A 16,909-nucleotide genomic window follows, 5' to 3' on the forward strand; every position below is an offset into this window, starting at 1 on the left:
GTTCGTTTCTCTTCTATTATCTTACTTTTCTTTCGGAACGAATAAGGTAATTTCAGTACCAAATATTCTTTTCTGCTCTTGGGGTGCGGAATACGTACAGATGTTGTTTAAAAAAAAAGAAAAATATCTGTACAAATTTTAAATAAATAAATTTCGTGTAAGTTTTTATAAAAAAAAAATAATTATAACTTAAGAAAGTAAAAAATTAGTCCCAGTTTGGATTGGAAATTTATCTCATTTTTACAATTTTTTTAAATTTTTGCATAAAATATAATAAATAATTTAATTTTTTTAAATTTTAAAATAATAATAATATTAAAAAATAATATTTTAATAATATTTTATTTAATTTATCTAAAATGATATCAACTAATCTCTTTATTAGTGGGATCTTTTTTTTTTTATAAAGAATTTATTCAAATTTATCTATTAGAAACTTGTAATCTATTAATCAGTGATGCCCAATCTAACGTTCTATTTTATCCGACCGTTGGACCATATCTGGGTCAGCTCGCTTGGAAGCAGTAGCGTTGTGACTAAGGTAGAAGGTAGCAAGTCAGGGTGGGGCTGCAAGATTTTATGGAGTTTTGGCGGCATCGAGCTGAAGGGAGGCATGTTGGTCCCAGTTCCCTGCACCAACTGGTTATGATATCTATTCCTTTCTCCTGAATTGACGTGGGAGCTGGGCTGTTGTGTAACTTCACTCTCCTCTTTGCCATTGGGAATCTTTCATTTCTTTCCTCTGTTTCTTAGATTGTGAAACACGTAGTGCACTTTAACACACCGATATTCATTTCAGGACACTGATTAATATGTAACATTCTTTTTTTAATATGATTTGCGATGTTAGATTAACAGATAGGAGAATTTCAAAAACCAATTTCAAGGAAAACTCTCATTTTGTTAATTACTGTGGTCGATGTAAAACCACCCTATTAATTAATTATTAACTTCATAATTAATATTAAAGAAGAACAGGAAATAGATCTACGGAATTTATAATTTATTGGCCAACTACGCATGTGAAACATGAATAGAGGGATCACATCCCGAGATTTTAACAAAAATTGTTCTTTTAAGGACAGAAGAAAATTCTATATGGTAAGGCTCAAGCTGTCAACAATCAACATTGCCATAATCCTAACAATAATCTTTTTCTCCATTCAACTAATATTTCTCCATTCTTTTTATCTCGCTTGTATTCATCAATAGTATAATCTCCCTTCATTGCCAATCATTATTAACAATTACAGAACTATAATAAAAATTGCAAACCAATGATCTAGATGTTGAGTCTGAAAATGGATCCAGTGGGTGAAAAAATAAGAAAGACAGAGACTAAAATCTAAAAGTTGATAAAAAAGAAGTAGCAGTTATATTGTTGCCAACACTTTTTATTGCAAGTTGATTATGTGGAAACCTCAAGATCTTGGTACGAAGGAGTAAATGAATAGAGTTTTCTTTGTCTTGTAAATGAAGGAGCAAACAACTGCATGAATAATTTAGGAACTTTAATTTGGCCACGTGAAATGCAGTGTTCCCGCTATTTTTCTAGCCGGTTACAAATAGACTTTTTGTATTTTTAATAAAGATGTACAAGTGGGTAAAGGTCACTGTAATAATAAATTTTTAATTTTTAATAATTTATTAATTAATTTCGCGTAACGATGAGATGGTAATTAATTTTCCTTCTTTTAAGAAAAATGTTTAAAATTTAAAAATCTTAGGGAGAAGTACGATCAACTCCGACGAAAGATTCCCGCCATGCGTACTCAAGCAAGAGCACGATTCGCTTTATTGCCACGTGGCAAGTTCCCCCAACCACCCTACGAATTCCCACATAAAAATAAAAATAAAAATAAAAAAAAGAAAAAGAAAAAGAAAAATCTAGCATATGTGAGATAGCTATCCTAGTTCACCGTCTGTGAACGTCTCAACTCTTCAAGATCTTTTGGGCCATCTTTCGCTAAATTGCTTCGCCGAATTTCTTAATTTATTATATAGGTTCCCTTCCCTCACTGATCTACCTTTTTCCGTCTGCCTATCCTCTAGCTGAGAATTGTCTCTCGGTTTGATCTACTCGGTTTCGTGCCATATAATTCCTGTAATTCATGCTCTGTTTTTCCTTCGCCTTCGATTTTTTGACTCGATAGCGTTAACATGTCGGGTCCGCTCGATCGCTTCGCAAGGCCTTGTGAGTACATTTGCTTTCAGTTGATATTTAATTCCTGATCATTTATTTATTTTGCCTAAATTTCCGCTAAATCTACTCGGATTTTCATGCGGCTCCTGAAATCTTGTTTCAATTGAGTGTTATGCTGAATTTATCTTCTATGTAATTCTGTAAATTCTGGTGGCACACAATTGTCGGTATTTGCTACTTGACAATGCAATCACATAAAGAATTCGGAAGACCTAAAATTAAGGTTTTGCTTCAACGAGTAGTTTGATCTTGGACTTCACTGTCCACCGTAAATGAATTTACAGAGCAGGTCTTGCAATTGAATAGCACGTGACTAGAATCTTTCTTGCTGTTTCTTTAGGCTTTGAGGGGTCCTCTGGTCACGACGAAAGAAAAGAACGGAAATCAGACTTCGAAAACTCCGAGGACGACAAGCGGACGAGAATTGCGAGTCTAAAGAAGAAAGCAATCAGTGCGTCTAGCAAATTCAGACACTCTCTTAAGAAGAAGAGCCGGAAGAAGAGTTCTAGCCGCAGTAATTCTGTTTCGATTGAGGATGTGCGGGATGTTGAGGAGCTGCGGATCGTAGACGCTTTTCGACAGGCACTTATCTTGGAGGAATTGCTTCCTCCGAAACACGATGATTACCACATGTTGTTGAGGTGTCGTCCCTTTGTTTTCTCATTATGTTCAATAAATGATCTTTCCTTTTTATGTGTTCTGCACCTTCCTGGTTCATATATGGGCTGTAATGGTGTATTTTGTCTGCTTCAAGTTTTTCCATAGACTGGTCTCATTTAAAATTTGGACTTATTTTTCATATTTTTATCCTACTTGGTCCTGAATAAGTGGCATTAAGTGTGGGATTTCTCGGACTTATCTAAAAGGACTTCTAGCCAGAAAAACAAAAATTACAGGCTTCAAATACTATAATATGTGTTTAATTATGGTCTTTTGTTTCTTTATTTTTATTTTTATTTTTATTTTTATTTATTTATTATTATTATGTTCTCTTTAAGTTGATTCGCATTTTTGTGAAGACATTGATTATTGCGTGAAAGATGCTTCATGCAGTCATATTTAACCTTGAATTCAGCTAGCCTGTGTTGGAAGCACTCATCCTGAAAAGGGGGGGGAAGGGGGGTGTGGGGGAGGACGGACTACCACAAGTTGGTGCATATTAGCTGGCACAGCTTATAATGTACATGCGTACAGTTTTGATTGTCAGCTTTGTTGTTGCAGATTCTTGAAAGCTAGGAAGTTTGATATTGAGAAAGCAAAGAACATGTGGGCTAACATGATTCAATGGAGGAAAGACTTTGGTACAGACACAATTTTGGAGGTAAGTTAATTTTCCATAAGTCAAGGCTACGTTTCTGACTCTCTGCTGGTTTTGTAGGAAATACTGGAATATTTCCAACTATAAAGTTTTAAACGTTTGATGTGATTCTTAATTTATTTGATTTCTCTTTTCAGGAATTTGAGTTTTTTGAGTTGAATGAAGTTCTACAACACTACCCTCAGGGTTACCACGGCGTAGATAGGGAGGGAAGGCCTGTATACATTGAGAGACTGGGAAAAATTGATCCCAACAGACTTATGCAAGCAACAACTTTGGATCGATATGTGAAATACCATGTACAGGGGTTTGAACAGAGTTTTGCAATTAGATTTCCCGCTTGTTCAATTGCCGCAAAAAGACACATAGATTCGAGCACAACAATTCTAGATGTTCAAGGAGTGGTATGCTTGTTAGTTTATTTTGATGCCTAAAGTTTTCCTGGTCTTAAATTTAGCCTTTTGTTGTAAGATTATAGTGACTGTCCTGTGTTTCTTCTTCAATCATTTTCACTTCAGGGTTTTAAAAACCTAACCAAGTCTGCACGAGAACTCATCACACGGCTGCAGAAGATTGATAATGACAACTATCCTGAAGTACGTGGTTTCATTTGTCAATACCCTTGAAATAGTTTCCGGTACTTAATGGATATGAATCATATACAGTCATGCCTTTTCTTCTAACACGTAACCACATCTCTACAGACACTTTTCCAAATGTTCATAATTAATGCTGGCCCTGGTTTTAAGCTGCTCTGGAACACGGTGAAAACTTTTCTTGATCCCAGAACAACTACAAAGATTCATGTACGTACAAGGATGTAAAGTTGCACCTTGTTAATGTCCCTTTAAGCATGTGCTGTTTACATTTAGCAGAAATTGTCTACAGGATTACCTGAGTGGAATTTTCTCGCAGGTTCTTGGGAACAAGTACCAAAGCAAATTACTTGAAATAATTGAATCAAGGTGATTGGATTTTTTTTTTGGGTTTTGGATATGCAGTGTGTTTTCTTTTTAGGGACCGTTTTATTAGTCATGAATAAAATTTTTATTTTGGGACTTGTATAGTGAGTTGCCAGAATTTCTGGGCGGTAGCTGTACATGTGCTGATAAGGGAGGCTGTATGCGGTCAGATAAAGGGCCGTGGAATGATCCAAACATATTAAAGGTTTGGTGCTCACTTGATATTGTTGGACCATTCTATTGTTAGCTTTTGTTTCACTAGTTTTGCTAATTATCTTCTCAGCAACTATATATATATCGCTTTAAAAATTGTATGTGCGTAGATGGTTCTCAGTGGTGAAGCACAATATTCTAGACAAATAGTAACTGTTTCAAACAGTGACGGGAAGATAGTAGAATGTGACAAGCCACATTATAACATGGTATGGTCTGCGTCATGGAAGCTGAGCTTTGTATTTACCATTGGAGTTCAGTCTGTGTTCTCTCATGCTAATTTTGTTTTTTGTTGAGTCAGATAAGAAGTAGTGACACATCTACTGCAGAGTCAGGATCTGAAGTGGAAGAAATTGCTTCTCCTAAAGAAACTAGGAGCTATTCACAACCAAGGTTGACTCCTGTCTGTGAAGAAGTAAGTGTTTGTACGGTGTGTTGATTGAGAATAATTGGCAGGAGACATATCCTGATCAATTTGGTATGGGACAAAGCATGATTCACATGAATTAGTTTGATTTATTTAAATGAGTCATCTGAACGGCCAAACATCTCTTGCATAACTTGAAACTGCATTTATACATCTCTATTTAAATTTTCGTAATTATGTTAGATGTTGCTCAATAGATCCAATCTCTAGTGAGTATGACCCAGATTGTAAAGTTGGTTATCATTTACTTTAGGTGGGAACAGCCTAACATCAAGACAACTAGGAATTTCCTATTTTAGCCTTTTCAATTGTCCTTTTGTACACCGGGATTAATATTTGCTTTCAGATATTAACATGGCCGTAGTTAACTCACAACACAGATTTAGAGGAAATCATATTTTCCCATCTGGTGGATGATTTGGGAGTTTTACATTTTAAATGAACTGGAAAAATATGCATTGTCAAAGTCACTCAGTGTATAACTGCTCAATATGTATGTATGTATTCACTTTCCCTGATTTTAGAACTTGATAACTATTAAATGATTGTAATATTGGCATGCATGACTAAGGCTGAAAAAAATCAGTGCTTTGTATGGGTTTTCCTAATTGGATTGAATTAAAAGGCTTGACTATCTCAATTTTTAAGAGAACAGCGACAGCATAAAATCTGAGTATAGTTGCCCTTGTCTTTTTAACTACACAAAATTAAGGGGAATAGTTGCTACAGGAAAATACAAAATCCACACAAATGTTGCATGACATCGTTATGAGGGAACTTCTTTAAATGTTGGTATTGGATCTTAAACTAGGCCCATATCTGATAGGCTCTGATGTTTGTTTAGGGTAGGACTGCTGGTAAGGGGAGCAGTGGTGGTGGTGTCTTGGAGTATGATGAATACATTCCCATGATTGACAAGCCTGTGGATCTCGGATGGAAGAAACAAATATCACTTCAAGAGCCACGTGCTTCTGAAGGTTAGATAGTTTGATTGTACTTTTATTGAACTCATTTCTTGTATGGCCTGGTCTTCATATGCTGTTGTTGTTAACTCCACTTCTGTTGAACAGTAGTCTCTTTCACATAATATGCCATACTTCTAAAAAAAAGTGTATAGACAGACAAGGAACTCTTGTCTTTGCCTGTTGATGCCACCAGATGCAAAAGGTGAAACGGCATGTTTGGATAATTTTGACCTAGTTATATGCATTGTTGTGAAAAATGCTTGAAATCAATGCCAAAGAAAGTGAAAAGGTTTTGACACCTGTTGAAATCAATTGCAGGGACGGGTTCTCTGCCAAGAACGGAAAAAGCTTCAGAAGGAATTTTCAGTCGAGTCTGGGCTACACTGGTGGCCTTCTTCATTACCCTGATTACCCTATTACGTTCAGTGGCATTCCAGGTGAATAAGAAACTTCCTGTGACTGCACCTGATTCTATCTGCGACATTCCTGACCTGATGGCTGAATCACCCAAGGAGGAGTTCCAACCACCATCCCCTGCTCCACGTTTGACAGATGCTGACCTGCTGTCTTCTGCTTTGAAAAGACTGGGTGAGCTTGAGGAGAAAGTAGACATGCTGCAGGCAAAGCCCTTTGAGATGCCTTACGAGAAAGAGGAGTTGCTGAATGCTGCTGTTTGTCGTGTGGATGGATTGGAAGCAGAGCTCATTGCAACAAAAAAGGTGACTATACCATGTCTTCTTTAATACTCAACCTAGTGATGATAGTAATTTGTGGTTTTAATCTCTTTACGGTAAACAACTAGCTCTGTACCAAATCTTTGTTGGGTAACTTGATGTGGAGCTACAAATTTCATCACTTACAAATCTAGGTGGCTCCTATCTGCATAATTAGGTATATATGCTTGTTAATGTCCGTTACTATGAAAGCTTTTCACTATAGCCTCGTGCAGGTGTTCCATCAGTTAAAAAGAAGCTATCAGTTTTTACCCCGAGTTTGTATATTGGGGTCCACTCCAAAGTTTAACCCCAGGGAAATATATGGATTGAAGTGTTTATTCCAGTAACAATTGCCTATGCTGATATGTACTTCCTTGTGGAAGATTGCCATTTAGGTTAAATGGTTAAAACCTTTTAGAGCTGCCTATCTGCTACTCAACATTCTTGGATCATCTAGCCAAGTTTTTAACTTGTTCTTGCAAATGGCATATGATGTTTGAAACATATGGCATTAGCCTCTGTTAGGAAATGAGTACATTTCTATCTTTTGATCTCTCTATGTCAGTGGCTTTTCTGCAAAATGTTCCTCACATGCACGGTTCATCCTTCTCTCAATGTGCGTGTTTTTTAGTCACTGTTTTATATATGTGTGTGCGCGCTTGTGTAATCTTATACGCTTCTTCCTGATCAGGCTCTGCATGAAGCTTTAATGAGGCAGGAAGAACTTCTAGCGTACATAGACAGACAGGAAGAAGCCAAGTTAAGAGTAAGTTAAAGATATTGTTTCTCCGTGTACCTTGGAAATTTTTTTCCTATTACCTCTTCTGCCGACTGAAGATCTTGTTTATGTCTGTTTCCTCAGAAGAAGTCTTGCTGGTGAAAGAGAGACGGTACGTTAGCTCTACTTCATTAATATATGCTTGCATATTCGAACGATAATTTTCCAGAGTTTTTTTTGTCACGTGAATAAATATATTCTGTAATTGCTCGGAAAAAAAAAAGAAAACACCCCGTAATTAAACAAAGCTATTTTGTATTCCCCAGTTATCATTAATTTATTGTATTTCTTAAATTTGTTCAATCATTTTTGACGGATCGAATCCAGAGGTACAGCCATATCTTGATCTCTTGACTTGTCGGGAAAAAAGAAAGAAAGAAAGAAAAAAGAAGAAGAAGGGAAGTGGCTTTAAATTGAAGCGATCGCATTGACCAGCGAGCCATACGTATTGGATGAGAACTGTTTCATGAAATCAAGCCTAGAATTTTCTGTCTTTAGTGATGCGCTGCTATTCCAGATTCAATGAACCTTTGAGGAGAGTAATAACGTGTGCGTCAGCATGATTCAGCGGTAGCCAAGAACAAAGTGGAATTAATAAGAACATATACTTTAAATTTGTTAAATAAGTGGTAATTTTATAATTATTATTTATATTATATTTTTAACAATAACGAGGGATTAAGAGTCTAAGTCGGACAAAGTCGACAAAAACTTATTAGGTAATTGTAGATGCCAAGTATTCTAACAAAATTATTAGGTAATTTTGAAATATAGATGATGGAATACTCTTATCTTATAATAAAATAGTTTCGTACAGTATTTTTGGAAATCAGTGGATGTTATTATGAAAAAATATCTCTTTTATAGTAGGATTTAAAAAAAAAAAAAAAAAAAAAAAAAAAAGCAGTGGAAATTTACACGCTCTAAATCTACACAAATTATTTTTTATATGCAAGTAGAAATCTGACGCCAAATCTAACAGAATTTACGGAGAGTTACCTGCTGTTAACAAATTCGGGGCCTTAAATATTGGCCCAATCGATTTCATTACTTACGTTTTGAGTTGGGCTGGGCTTTGCAGATTGGGAAAATTGATACAGGTAAACTGTTCTTAAGAGTTTGTTTCGCTCTACGAGTGTACCTCAGGCAGCGCACATTCCATAGGGCGCTCTCCATTTTTGAAAAAAACCGAAGCAAATTCCCTCTTATCTCATCTTAATCGATCACCACGTAAGCAAATTCTCCCCATTTTTTGGTCAATTTCCGCATTCGAATCCGAAAGCCTTCCATTAGCACAAGCTGCCTTCCACTAAACCCTAATGTCTCTCTCATTACAGGCTGTGCTCGACCTTCTGATGAATCTATTGCACTGGTGTTCTCATTGATGTTATAGCAGATGTTTAAGTTCTTACAATTTAAACAGCAAATAATAGTCGAACGTGTCCTTTCCCTTCCCATAGTCGTAAGCAAACTGCAACGATGATTTATTCGGTACAGTTTCCTAGTTTTTTTTTTCCCTCTCTGGTGAATCTTTGGTATTCTTGGCAGTAATGCTAGATAATGCGTAGGAATGTTTTGTTGTTGGAATGGGCTTTTCTCCTTTTTCCAGGCAAAGACGAGTAAATCCTGTTAACTTTGGGCACATGTCCAGATGCTGGTGCAATATTATGATTTATGCTCTGAGGACCATATCCTTTTCCAAGGTTGCTACAGTATACTAAGCTATCTCCTTTATTACAATGGCTGTTCTTGCCTCTTTCATTTTTCGTGACCATCTAAGACGAAGTTGTTCTTGCACTTTGAAACTACAGTTGTGCTTGCTTCCTGGGTTGCCCCAGCATTTTTTTTCCCTTGTTCCATTACGTAATTCGAACAGGCCCCGTTTCTTTTATATCCATTATAATTTTAGCTAGTACTTTAATTGAGGCCCGTATTATAACTTTACTACGTTTTATTCTGTCACCAATTTTTGTACTCGTTGCTAACAGGTACATTGCTTTCTTAATCTCGCTTCTGTTGCACCCTCACGCTTATTTGGAGTATTGAATGTGCCTCAGAAGTACAGATCTTACCCAAGATTTTCTGTCATGGCTGGTGGCACTCCAATGAGTAGCTCTAACTGTGATGTGGATGCTGATCCCGGAAGGACTTACCAAGTTGTGCTGGCTGCTACTCGTGAAATGGGTATTGGGAAGGATGGAAAATTGCCATGGAGGTTGCCTTCTGACCTCAATTTTTTCAAGGAGCTCACGACAGCCACATCAGATCCTGGGAAGAAGAATGCAGTGGTAATGGGTAGGAAAACATGGGAAAGTATCCCCCTCGAGTACCGTCCTTTACCTGGTCGCCTGAATGTTGTACTGACTCGTTCTGGAAGTACTGATATTGCAACTGCTGAAAATGTTGTAATATGTGGAAGCATTCCTTCAGCTTTAAAACTATTGGCCGAATCTACTTATTCTTTGTCTGTAGAGAGAGTGTTTATTATTGGAGGCGGCCAGATACTAAGGTAACTTGTTGCTTAATATATACATCCTAAACAGTAATTGACTGATAAGACGGATACTGATGGCTTTCGGTACAGGGAAGCACTCAATTCTTCACAATGTGCTGCCATCCACATTACTGAAATTGAGACAAGCATTGAATGCGACACTTTCACTCCCAATATTGATTTCTCCGTATTTCAGCCATGGTACTCATCCTCCCCATTGGTGGAAAATCATATACGATATTCTTTTGTGAGTTATGTTCGTGTAAGAAGTTCTGCAATTGAAGCTCGTGCTTCGAGGAGTGAGGATTCCAGTAAGTTTGACGTAGAAAGGTTTACCTTCCTGCCAAAGATGATATTTGAGAAACATGATGAGTACGTGTATCTGAAATTGGTTCAAGAAATTATCTCTAGCGGCACCCAGAAAGACGACAGGACAGGGACTGGTACTTTATCTAAATTTGGTTGCCAGGTAGTGTGAAACTAAGATTACCTACACGCCTGTGTTTTTCATTTTTCTGACGGTAGTAACTTTTTGTTTGTTGATAGTCCAATATTGGCATTTTTTTTTTTTTTTTTTTTTAATGAATAAGAAAATTTTATTGAGACAAGTAACAAGCCAAAGCCAAGTGCACAGGAAGTATACAAATATTGAACCCAGTTGCAAACATACAAATTATTGTTTCCACGGTCACCTTTCTAATACTTGTACTGTTTGCAGATGCGGTTCAATCTTCGCAGATCTTTTCCGCTTCTTACAACTAAGGTATTTACTCCCTTCTAAATTGCTTCTCCATTACAGTGTTCTATCTTTCATCTGGTTGAGAGTTGCTCTTTTTTGCCCGTACGGTCATGTTTTGTCATTTTGGAGTGTATTACCAAATCCCCGTAGGTCACTTTCTAGGCCTTTCAAGAAAATTTTATCTTATGTTTTTTATAGGTGATACTTATGCTTTTCTGTTTTTCAAATTACTAGAGAGTATTTTGGCGAGGAGTTGTCGAAGAACTGTTGTGGTTTATCAGTGGCTCAACAAATGCGAAGGTAATGATATCTTATAAATAATATAAATAAGCCAACATCTGCTTCATGTAAAAGGAAAAGGCCAATATTTAATTGGCTGGAATGTTCTTGCAACTGGCTTACCTTTTCTACTACTATTTTTTCAACATTGATTCTAAATCTGTATCTATATTTTCTTAGATCTAGTAATATATTATGTGATTTATGGGGTTCTTCACTCTTTCAGAAAAAGCGTCTCTGTTGTAAATGATTAAAGTTGACTCAAACAGTGACATAGTGGAACTCTTATCTTTTAATCCCCCAGTTTCTTTCTTTAACGTTTAATATTAAGGGTTGGGTTCATTTAGACTTAAAGCTGTCAATAAAGGCATACTCTTTGAGTGGTAATGTAGTCCTCCTCTAGTGGAATTTGATAATTGTACACCCAAAGTCTTGAGGTTAGTTTCCCTATATAACTGAGCCTGAGTCATGGTAGAGATTTTAGGAATCATCAGAATGTTACTTTACTCAGAGTAAGTGATTCATTCTCTTTTTAGTCTGTTGCAGAATTTTTATCACTCAAGTCTCCATTGCCAGAATGGTAATATACTGACAGGACATAATTCATTCTAGGTTTTTTCATTCTACAATTTTATTTCTAGATGGACATTAGTACTGAAGATGCTATATATTTGTAAATTGATTATATTGAAGATTGAAATTGGGTTTAAAATAGACGTTGTTTCCAATAGGTTCTACAAGAGAAAGACGTACATATATGGGATGGAAATGGATCCAGAGACTTCCTTCACAGGCAGTTACTTGTCTATCAAATCTAATTCGTCATAAATTTATTTTGGTTATGCAAATCTAACTAGCTATATGTATATTCCTTAGTATTGGTTTGTCAGATAGGGAAGAAGGTGACTTGGGACCCATTTATGGATTCCAATGGAGACACTTCGGTGCTAGGTCAGTAGTTAGCTTGCACTGAAAGTAATTGTAACTCCCGTTTCAAACTTTAGTCATCCTCTATTAATGTACCATGTTACAGATATACCAACATGCATGCTGACTATACAAGCCAAGGGTTTGATCAGTTGTCAGATATTATTGACAAGATCAAGAATAGACCTGATGACAGGCGAATTATACTCTCAGCCTGGAATCCACAAGATCTTAAGTTGATGGCACTTCCCCCTTGTCATATGTTCGTGCAGGTAACCTGCCAGTTTTATTTATTTTTCATTTATTTGTTCTTTTATTACATGTAATCGACCATTTTGTATACTTGACTTTCTTGCAGTTCTACGTAGCCAATGGGGAGCTTTCATGTCAAATGTATCAGCGGTCTGCTGATATGGGTCTCGGTGTTCCATCAAACATCGCGTCTTATGCTTTATTGACATGTATGATCGCTCATGTTTGTGGTATGCAGTTATATCACAATGAGAATTATGGAAGTTTATTGGAAAGTTGTTACAAATTTATAGTTGTCATTCTACTTATAAAAAAATTTATAGTTGTCATTCTCTTAGGGTTATGTCTCTGTTGCCATTTGTCTTCTTATATGGAGATCCCTGTTAAGATTTTTTTTTTTTAAAATGTGATTTTGCATTTACAGGCCTATTTCCTGGTGATTTTATTCATATAATTGGGGATGCCCATGTTTATAAAACTCATATCAGGCCTCTAAAGGAGCAGCTTCAGAAACTTCCCAAACCTTTTCCTGTGAGTAGAACAAAGTATATAAATGCTGGTTGCATTTGATGAGTGTTTATGATGTCGAATTACCTATTATTCTTTCCACATAAATGTTTTGAATTCTGCTCGGTTTGTAATGTAGACAACCTTTAATTAACAGCATTTATGCAGAACTTGACTTGCCCTTGATATGATGCTGTCTATTTCTGGTTATAAGTTATTTTAAAAGGCCATTGAAAATGAATCCTTATATTATGTCTGAAGACTGTTGTCCTTTTTAGTTATAAAACAGCCTATCCTACGTTCATCTCTGGAATTCTTCAAGGCTGATTTGTCAGTGTTTTGTAGAGGAAAATTGAGCTAACTGCACTCTCCAAAGCCTAGTGCCACAAACTTTGAAGATTTTTATCTTTTCTCCTTTTTAGAAAAGTGAACAAGAATTGAATGGCGTTCAATGTTACCTGAGAAAAACAAGTGGCACATTGAAACTATGCCACTACAAAAGTTTGCTTTATTATACCTTTTTACTAATTTTTGTTATTGCTATTTCTTTGATAAATGCATTCTCTTACACACACTAATGCAGATTTTGAAGATCAATCCAGCGAAGAAAGACATAGATTCATTTGTGGCAGCTGACTTTGAACTTGTAGGCTATGATCCTCACCAGGAGATAGAAATGAAAATGGCAGTGTAGAGGTTTAAAAGGGAAGTACAGTTCTTTCGGCTAGTTTTCTCCCTTCAAAGCCCATGCTAGTTTTGAGGTACCTATTTCTTATTCTGGAGAGGCATCTTTTGCCCTATTATCCTGTGAGTGTTGCGCATGCGTGATTGCTTGTTGGTTGGAAAGGCACTCAGAAAAATTAATTTGCAATTTCAAGGCATATTCAAAGTTGTCGATTAAACCCTTGGAAAAGAGAGGCCGAATTAAAATATAAATTTGAAAATATGATGTCGATTCTTTATATTTTTCATGTTTACAAAATCAGTCAGATGCCTTTGTTAAGATGGAGTCCTTGAAATTTATTGGTACTTGATAATCATATTAACAAAATCGAAATCTTAAAGCTCGTTTAGAGTGCAAGATACTTCGATCTCATCTTATTTTAATATTCAAATATCATAAATATAAACACTTTTTAATTTTAAATTTTTTCATCAAATCATTATTTAATCATTATAATTTTTCTAAACTTTTGTACAAGATACAAAAAACAATTCAATTCTTTTAAATTTAAAATAAAAATAATATTAAAAAATAATATTTTATCTTTATAATATTAAAAAATTATATATTAAGAAATTCTAAACTCTCTTTTCTCAAAACTTCATAAAATATCTCAACCAAATAATTTCATTAATATTTACAAATTATTTCATTACTATTTACATATCATCTCATTTTTGTTTTCTGTATAAAGTTAAAAGAAAAAAAAAATGTTGCCTAAGAATGTCATTATAGTGACTCAATTCATCTCATCTCATATAATCTTTTTAAACTCTCATACAAAATATAATAAATAATTTAATTTTTTCAAATTTTAAAATAAAAATTATATTAAAAAATTATATTATAATAATATTTTATTTAATTTTTAATAAAATATTTCATCTCATCACTAAAATGTGTTATCAAACATACGCAAACGAGGTTTTACTGGACTTGTCCACTGTGCTTACTGGATTTGCCCAGTTTCCTCTTTTTAGCTTTGGAGGAACTTGATAAGCCCCTGTAGTGCAACTTCAGCATCATCACTCTTCATCAACTCTCTTGCAACTTCCGCAGGTGTCGTCTCCGTCTTCTCTAACAGCTCTTCGATGTCTCCGAATAGTGGATGCTTCTGAATTTGCAAGTAATTAGATGCTAATGTCCTGAAACCACTAAAGGAGCAATATGACATTTTGAGGTGCACATCCATGCGACCGGGCCTCAGCAGTGCAGGATCTAGACGGTCTTTGTGATTCGTCGTGAACACAATGATTTTCTCGTCTCCACAGCTTGACCACAATCCATCAATGAAGTTCAAAAGACCAGACAGTGTAATCTGCGATAGGAAGAACACATTAAATTGGTCTGAATTTTACCTTTCAAGTAAATGCAGGAACAGAGAAGTACCTTGCCATCCTCTTCAGATTTGGCTTCCTTCTCCAGATCCCGATTCTGCAACTCAGCTGAACAATCAATGTCCTCTATTACCAGTATTGATCGACTCCCCGTGCCTATCAGTAACCTCCGTAGATCCGAATTGCACTGAACCTCCCTCAAATCCATGTCATAGATATCAAACTTAAGATAATTGGCCATGGCTGCCACTAAGCTTGATTTTCCGGTACCGGGCGGTCCATACAACAAATACCCACGTTTCCAAGCCTTGCCTACCCTCCTATAATACTCCTTCCTTACTGTAAACCTATCAAGATCCTCCATCAAAGCCTTCTTCGTGTCTGGGTCCATGGCCATTGTATCAAAAGTTGCCGGATGGTCGAGGTTGATGGAGCTCCAATAATCCGTACCATTGTAGTCAATGGTGTGAATCTTAACCGTCTTTGTCTCTTCTGTTATCGCTTTTGCTTCTTGCAGAATGTGGGGCAAGTAAGAGCTCAGCGCCATGTCCCTATGCTGCTTGTGAAAACGAAGCTTAAAGCGTCGTAGCTCGGGTCTCGAAAGTGCGTTTTGATTGCTTTTTTTATTTGAATCCGGCATGTCAATGCGCCAAGACGCCAAAACCCACTCGAATTTCACACCCTTGTAGAAATCGATCACTTCTTGATCCGTGTCGATTGCCACTGCTAGTTCCTTCTCTTTCTGCGGCTTATGTACCTTGATTCTCAGAGTTGAAGGTGATAACTTTCTGGCCAAGTAAACGTTGGCCGCCTCGAACATCTGGTTTTGGGTGAGCCCTTCAAACTCGTCGATGACGACATTGAGCTGGGAAGACAAACGGGTGGAGAGCTTCTGGAAGTATTCATGGACGGCTTCGGGGACGAGATCGTTGGCAATGTTTCGGACGAGAATTGTTGAGGCGGCGAGAGAGGTGGCCACTGATATTATCATGGATTGGTTTTGGAGAAAAGTTTTGATCGGCACCATTCTGATTTGGCTTGGGATGAGAAGTATGAGGGTTTGCTTGGAGAGAGAGTCGGAAACCGACCTCGGGGAGTCTGAAAGTTGAGAACTTTGTAGAAGGCTCGTGTTTCTTCGTTTTCGTTTTTTGGTGCGAAAAGAGTAGGAACTAGAAGAATAATTTCCTTATCAAAACCACACCGATTTTATTTTATTTTATTTTATTTTTCTTATAATAAGTATATGGTGTATAGATAATAAGTTGAATAATTCAATTAGTTTAATAAAAATAAAATAAAATAAAATAATAATTAAAAATAATTTTAAAATATAAAAAATGTGTGGTATAAGATAATGAGTATCATCCCTTTTTTAAATAAAATTTTATAAAGTAATTTAAAGTCATTAAAAATAATAAAATGTAAGATAAACAAATTTATGTAAACTCCCTTACTCACATTGATAATCCTACGCGATGGATGGCTAGTTATTTCTTGGTCTCTGAGATTGGATCAACGGCCCAGAAACCAAAAAAATGAAACGCCCGTATAATGGGCTTTTTCTTTACTTTGAGAAGCCCATTGTGCTATGGTGCTTCAAAAAAACCTCGTCAGTGACTACTGTTTCCCCCTCCCCTTCATCTTTAAGCCTAAGCATTAGGAAATTAAAGCAGATCCGAACTGTGCAACTACACTCTGCACAATCCTTCTCAATGAAGTATCAACATGCCTTCATAGTCAATACTTTTCATAGAAATAAATTTCTCCTCCATAAATCTACTCCAAATTATTTGAGATTTACAACAAATAAAGAATATAGATAATTTAATTCATTGAAATGATTGAAAGGGATAGGAAAAAAAATAAAAAAGGCAGGGTATTTGATGGGCAGTCTAAAAGCGATTGTAATCCAAAGTGTGACGATGGTTTTAATTCTGGTTCCTCGGAACCTCTTTTAAAAGCCTCTTTCCTTGTACAAAGTTAGAATGATCCTTTCATGTTGATTCATCGATTAAGATGGACGCCTCGGATTTTATATACTTTATTAATATCTCGAACGTCCAAATAG

The 16,909-nt window shown here is 36.1% G+C and overlaps 3 protein-coding genes across 16 annotated transcripts; 2 read left to right on the forward strand and 1 right to left on the reverse strand.

The window, feature by feature from the left end:
- Positions 1-1,884: 1,884 nt before the first annotated feature.
- LOC121260924 (phosphatidylinositol/phosphatidylcholine transfer protein SFH8) lies at positions 1,885-8,979 on the forward strand. 5 transcript variants are annotated; one of them, XR_005939806.1, is made up of 16 exons: positions 1,886-2,194; positions 2,544-2,844; positions 3,425-3,524; positions 3,659-3,925; positions 4,040-4,117; positions 4,226-4,327; positions 4,437-4,486; positions 4,589-4,688; positions 4,807-4,905; positions 4,998-5,111; positions 5,968-6,100; positions 6,407-6,807; positions 7,496-7,570; positions 7,667-7,694; positions 8,664-8,812; positions 8,920-8,979. XR_005939806.1 is itself a non-coding variant. In XM_041163003.1 (15 exons), exons 1-15 carry the CDS (start codon positions 2,161-2,163, stop codon positions 7,682-7,684), a joined length of 1,797 nt encoding a protein of 598 aa, XP_041018937.1. In that variant the 5' UTR covers positions 1,885-2,160; the 3' UTR covers positions 7,685-7,882. The 5 variants fall into 5 exon arrangements, 4 of the variants coding, with proteins under 4 accessions (XP_041018937.1, XP_041018936.1, XP_041018935.1 ...); XM_041163003.1 differs by lacking the exons at positions 8,664-8,812; positions 8,920-8,979 and having other exon boundaries at positions 1,885-2,194; positions 6,407-6,525; positions 6,601-6,807; positions 7,667-7,882; XM_041163002.1 differs by lacking the exons at positions 8,664-8,812; positions 8,920-8,979 and adding an exon at positions 7,912-8,223.
- LOC121260925 (putative bifunctional dihydrofolate reductase-thymidylate synthase) lies at positions 8,976-14,699 on the forward strand. Of its 10 annotated transcripts, XR_005939807.1 has the most exons (13): positions 9,047-9,073; positions 9,151-9,285; positions 9,571-10,091; positions 10,167-10,545; positions 10,795-10,839; positions 11,050-11,115; positions 11,826-11,890; positions 11,971-12,045; positions 12,128-12,293; positions 12,380-12,503; positions 12,698-12,804; positions 13,364-13,541; positions 14,564-14,699. XR_005939807.1 is itself a non-coding variant. In XM_041163005.1 (12 exons), exons 1-12 carry the CDS (start codon positions 9,062-9,064, stop codon positions 13,472-13,474), a joined length of 1,806 nt encoding a protein of 601 aa, XP_041018939.1. In that variant the 5' UTR covers positions 8,976-9,061; the 3' UTR covers positions 13,475-13,726. The 10 variants fall into 10 exon arrangements, 8 of the variants coding, with proteins under 8 accessions (XP_041018939.1, XP_041018942.1, XP_041018945.1 ...); XM_041163005.1 differs by lacking the exon at positions 14,564-14,699 and having other exon boundaries at positions 8,976-9,073; positions 13,364-13,726; XM_041163008.1 differs by lacking the exon at positions 14,564-14,699 and having other exon boundaries at positions 8,976-9,073; positions 9,173-9,285; positions 13,364-13,726.
- On the reverse strand, positions 14,454-15,868 carry LOC121260928 (protein HYPER-SENSITIVITY-RELATED 4-like). The gene is made up of 2 exons (XM_041163017.1): positions 14,894-15,868; positions 14,454-14,822 (listed from the first exon to the last, which is right to left on the reverse strand). The coding sequence occupies exons 1-2, from the start codon at positions 15,866-15,868 to the stop codon at positions 14,481-14,483; spliced, it is 1,317 nt and encodes a 438-aa protein (XP_041018951.1). The 3' UTR covers positions 14,454-14,480.
- Positions 15,869-16,909: the final 1,041 nt, after the last annotated feature.

Source organism: Juglans microcarpa x Juglans regia, chromosome 4D, assembly GCF_004785595.1.
Source record: "Juglans microcarpa x Juglans regia isolate MS1-56 chromosome 4D, Jm3101_v1.0, whole genome shotgun sequence".
In the NCBI taxonomy this organism is placed as follows: Eukaryota; Viridiplantae; Streptophyta; class Magnoliopsida; order Fagales; family Juglandaceae; genus Juglans; species Juglans microcarpa x Juglans regia.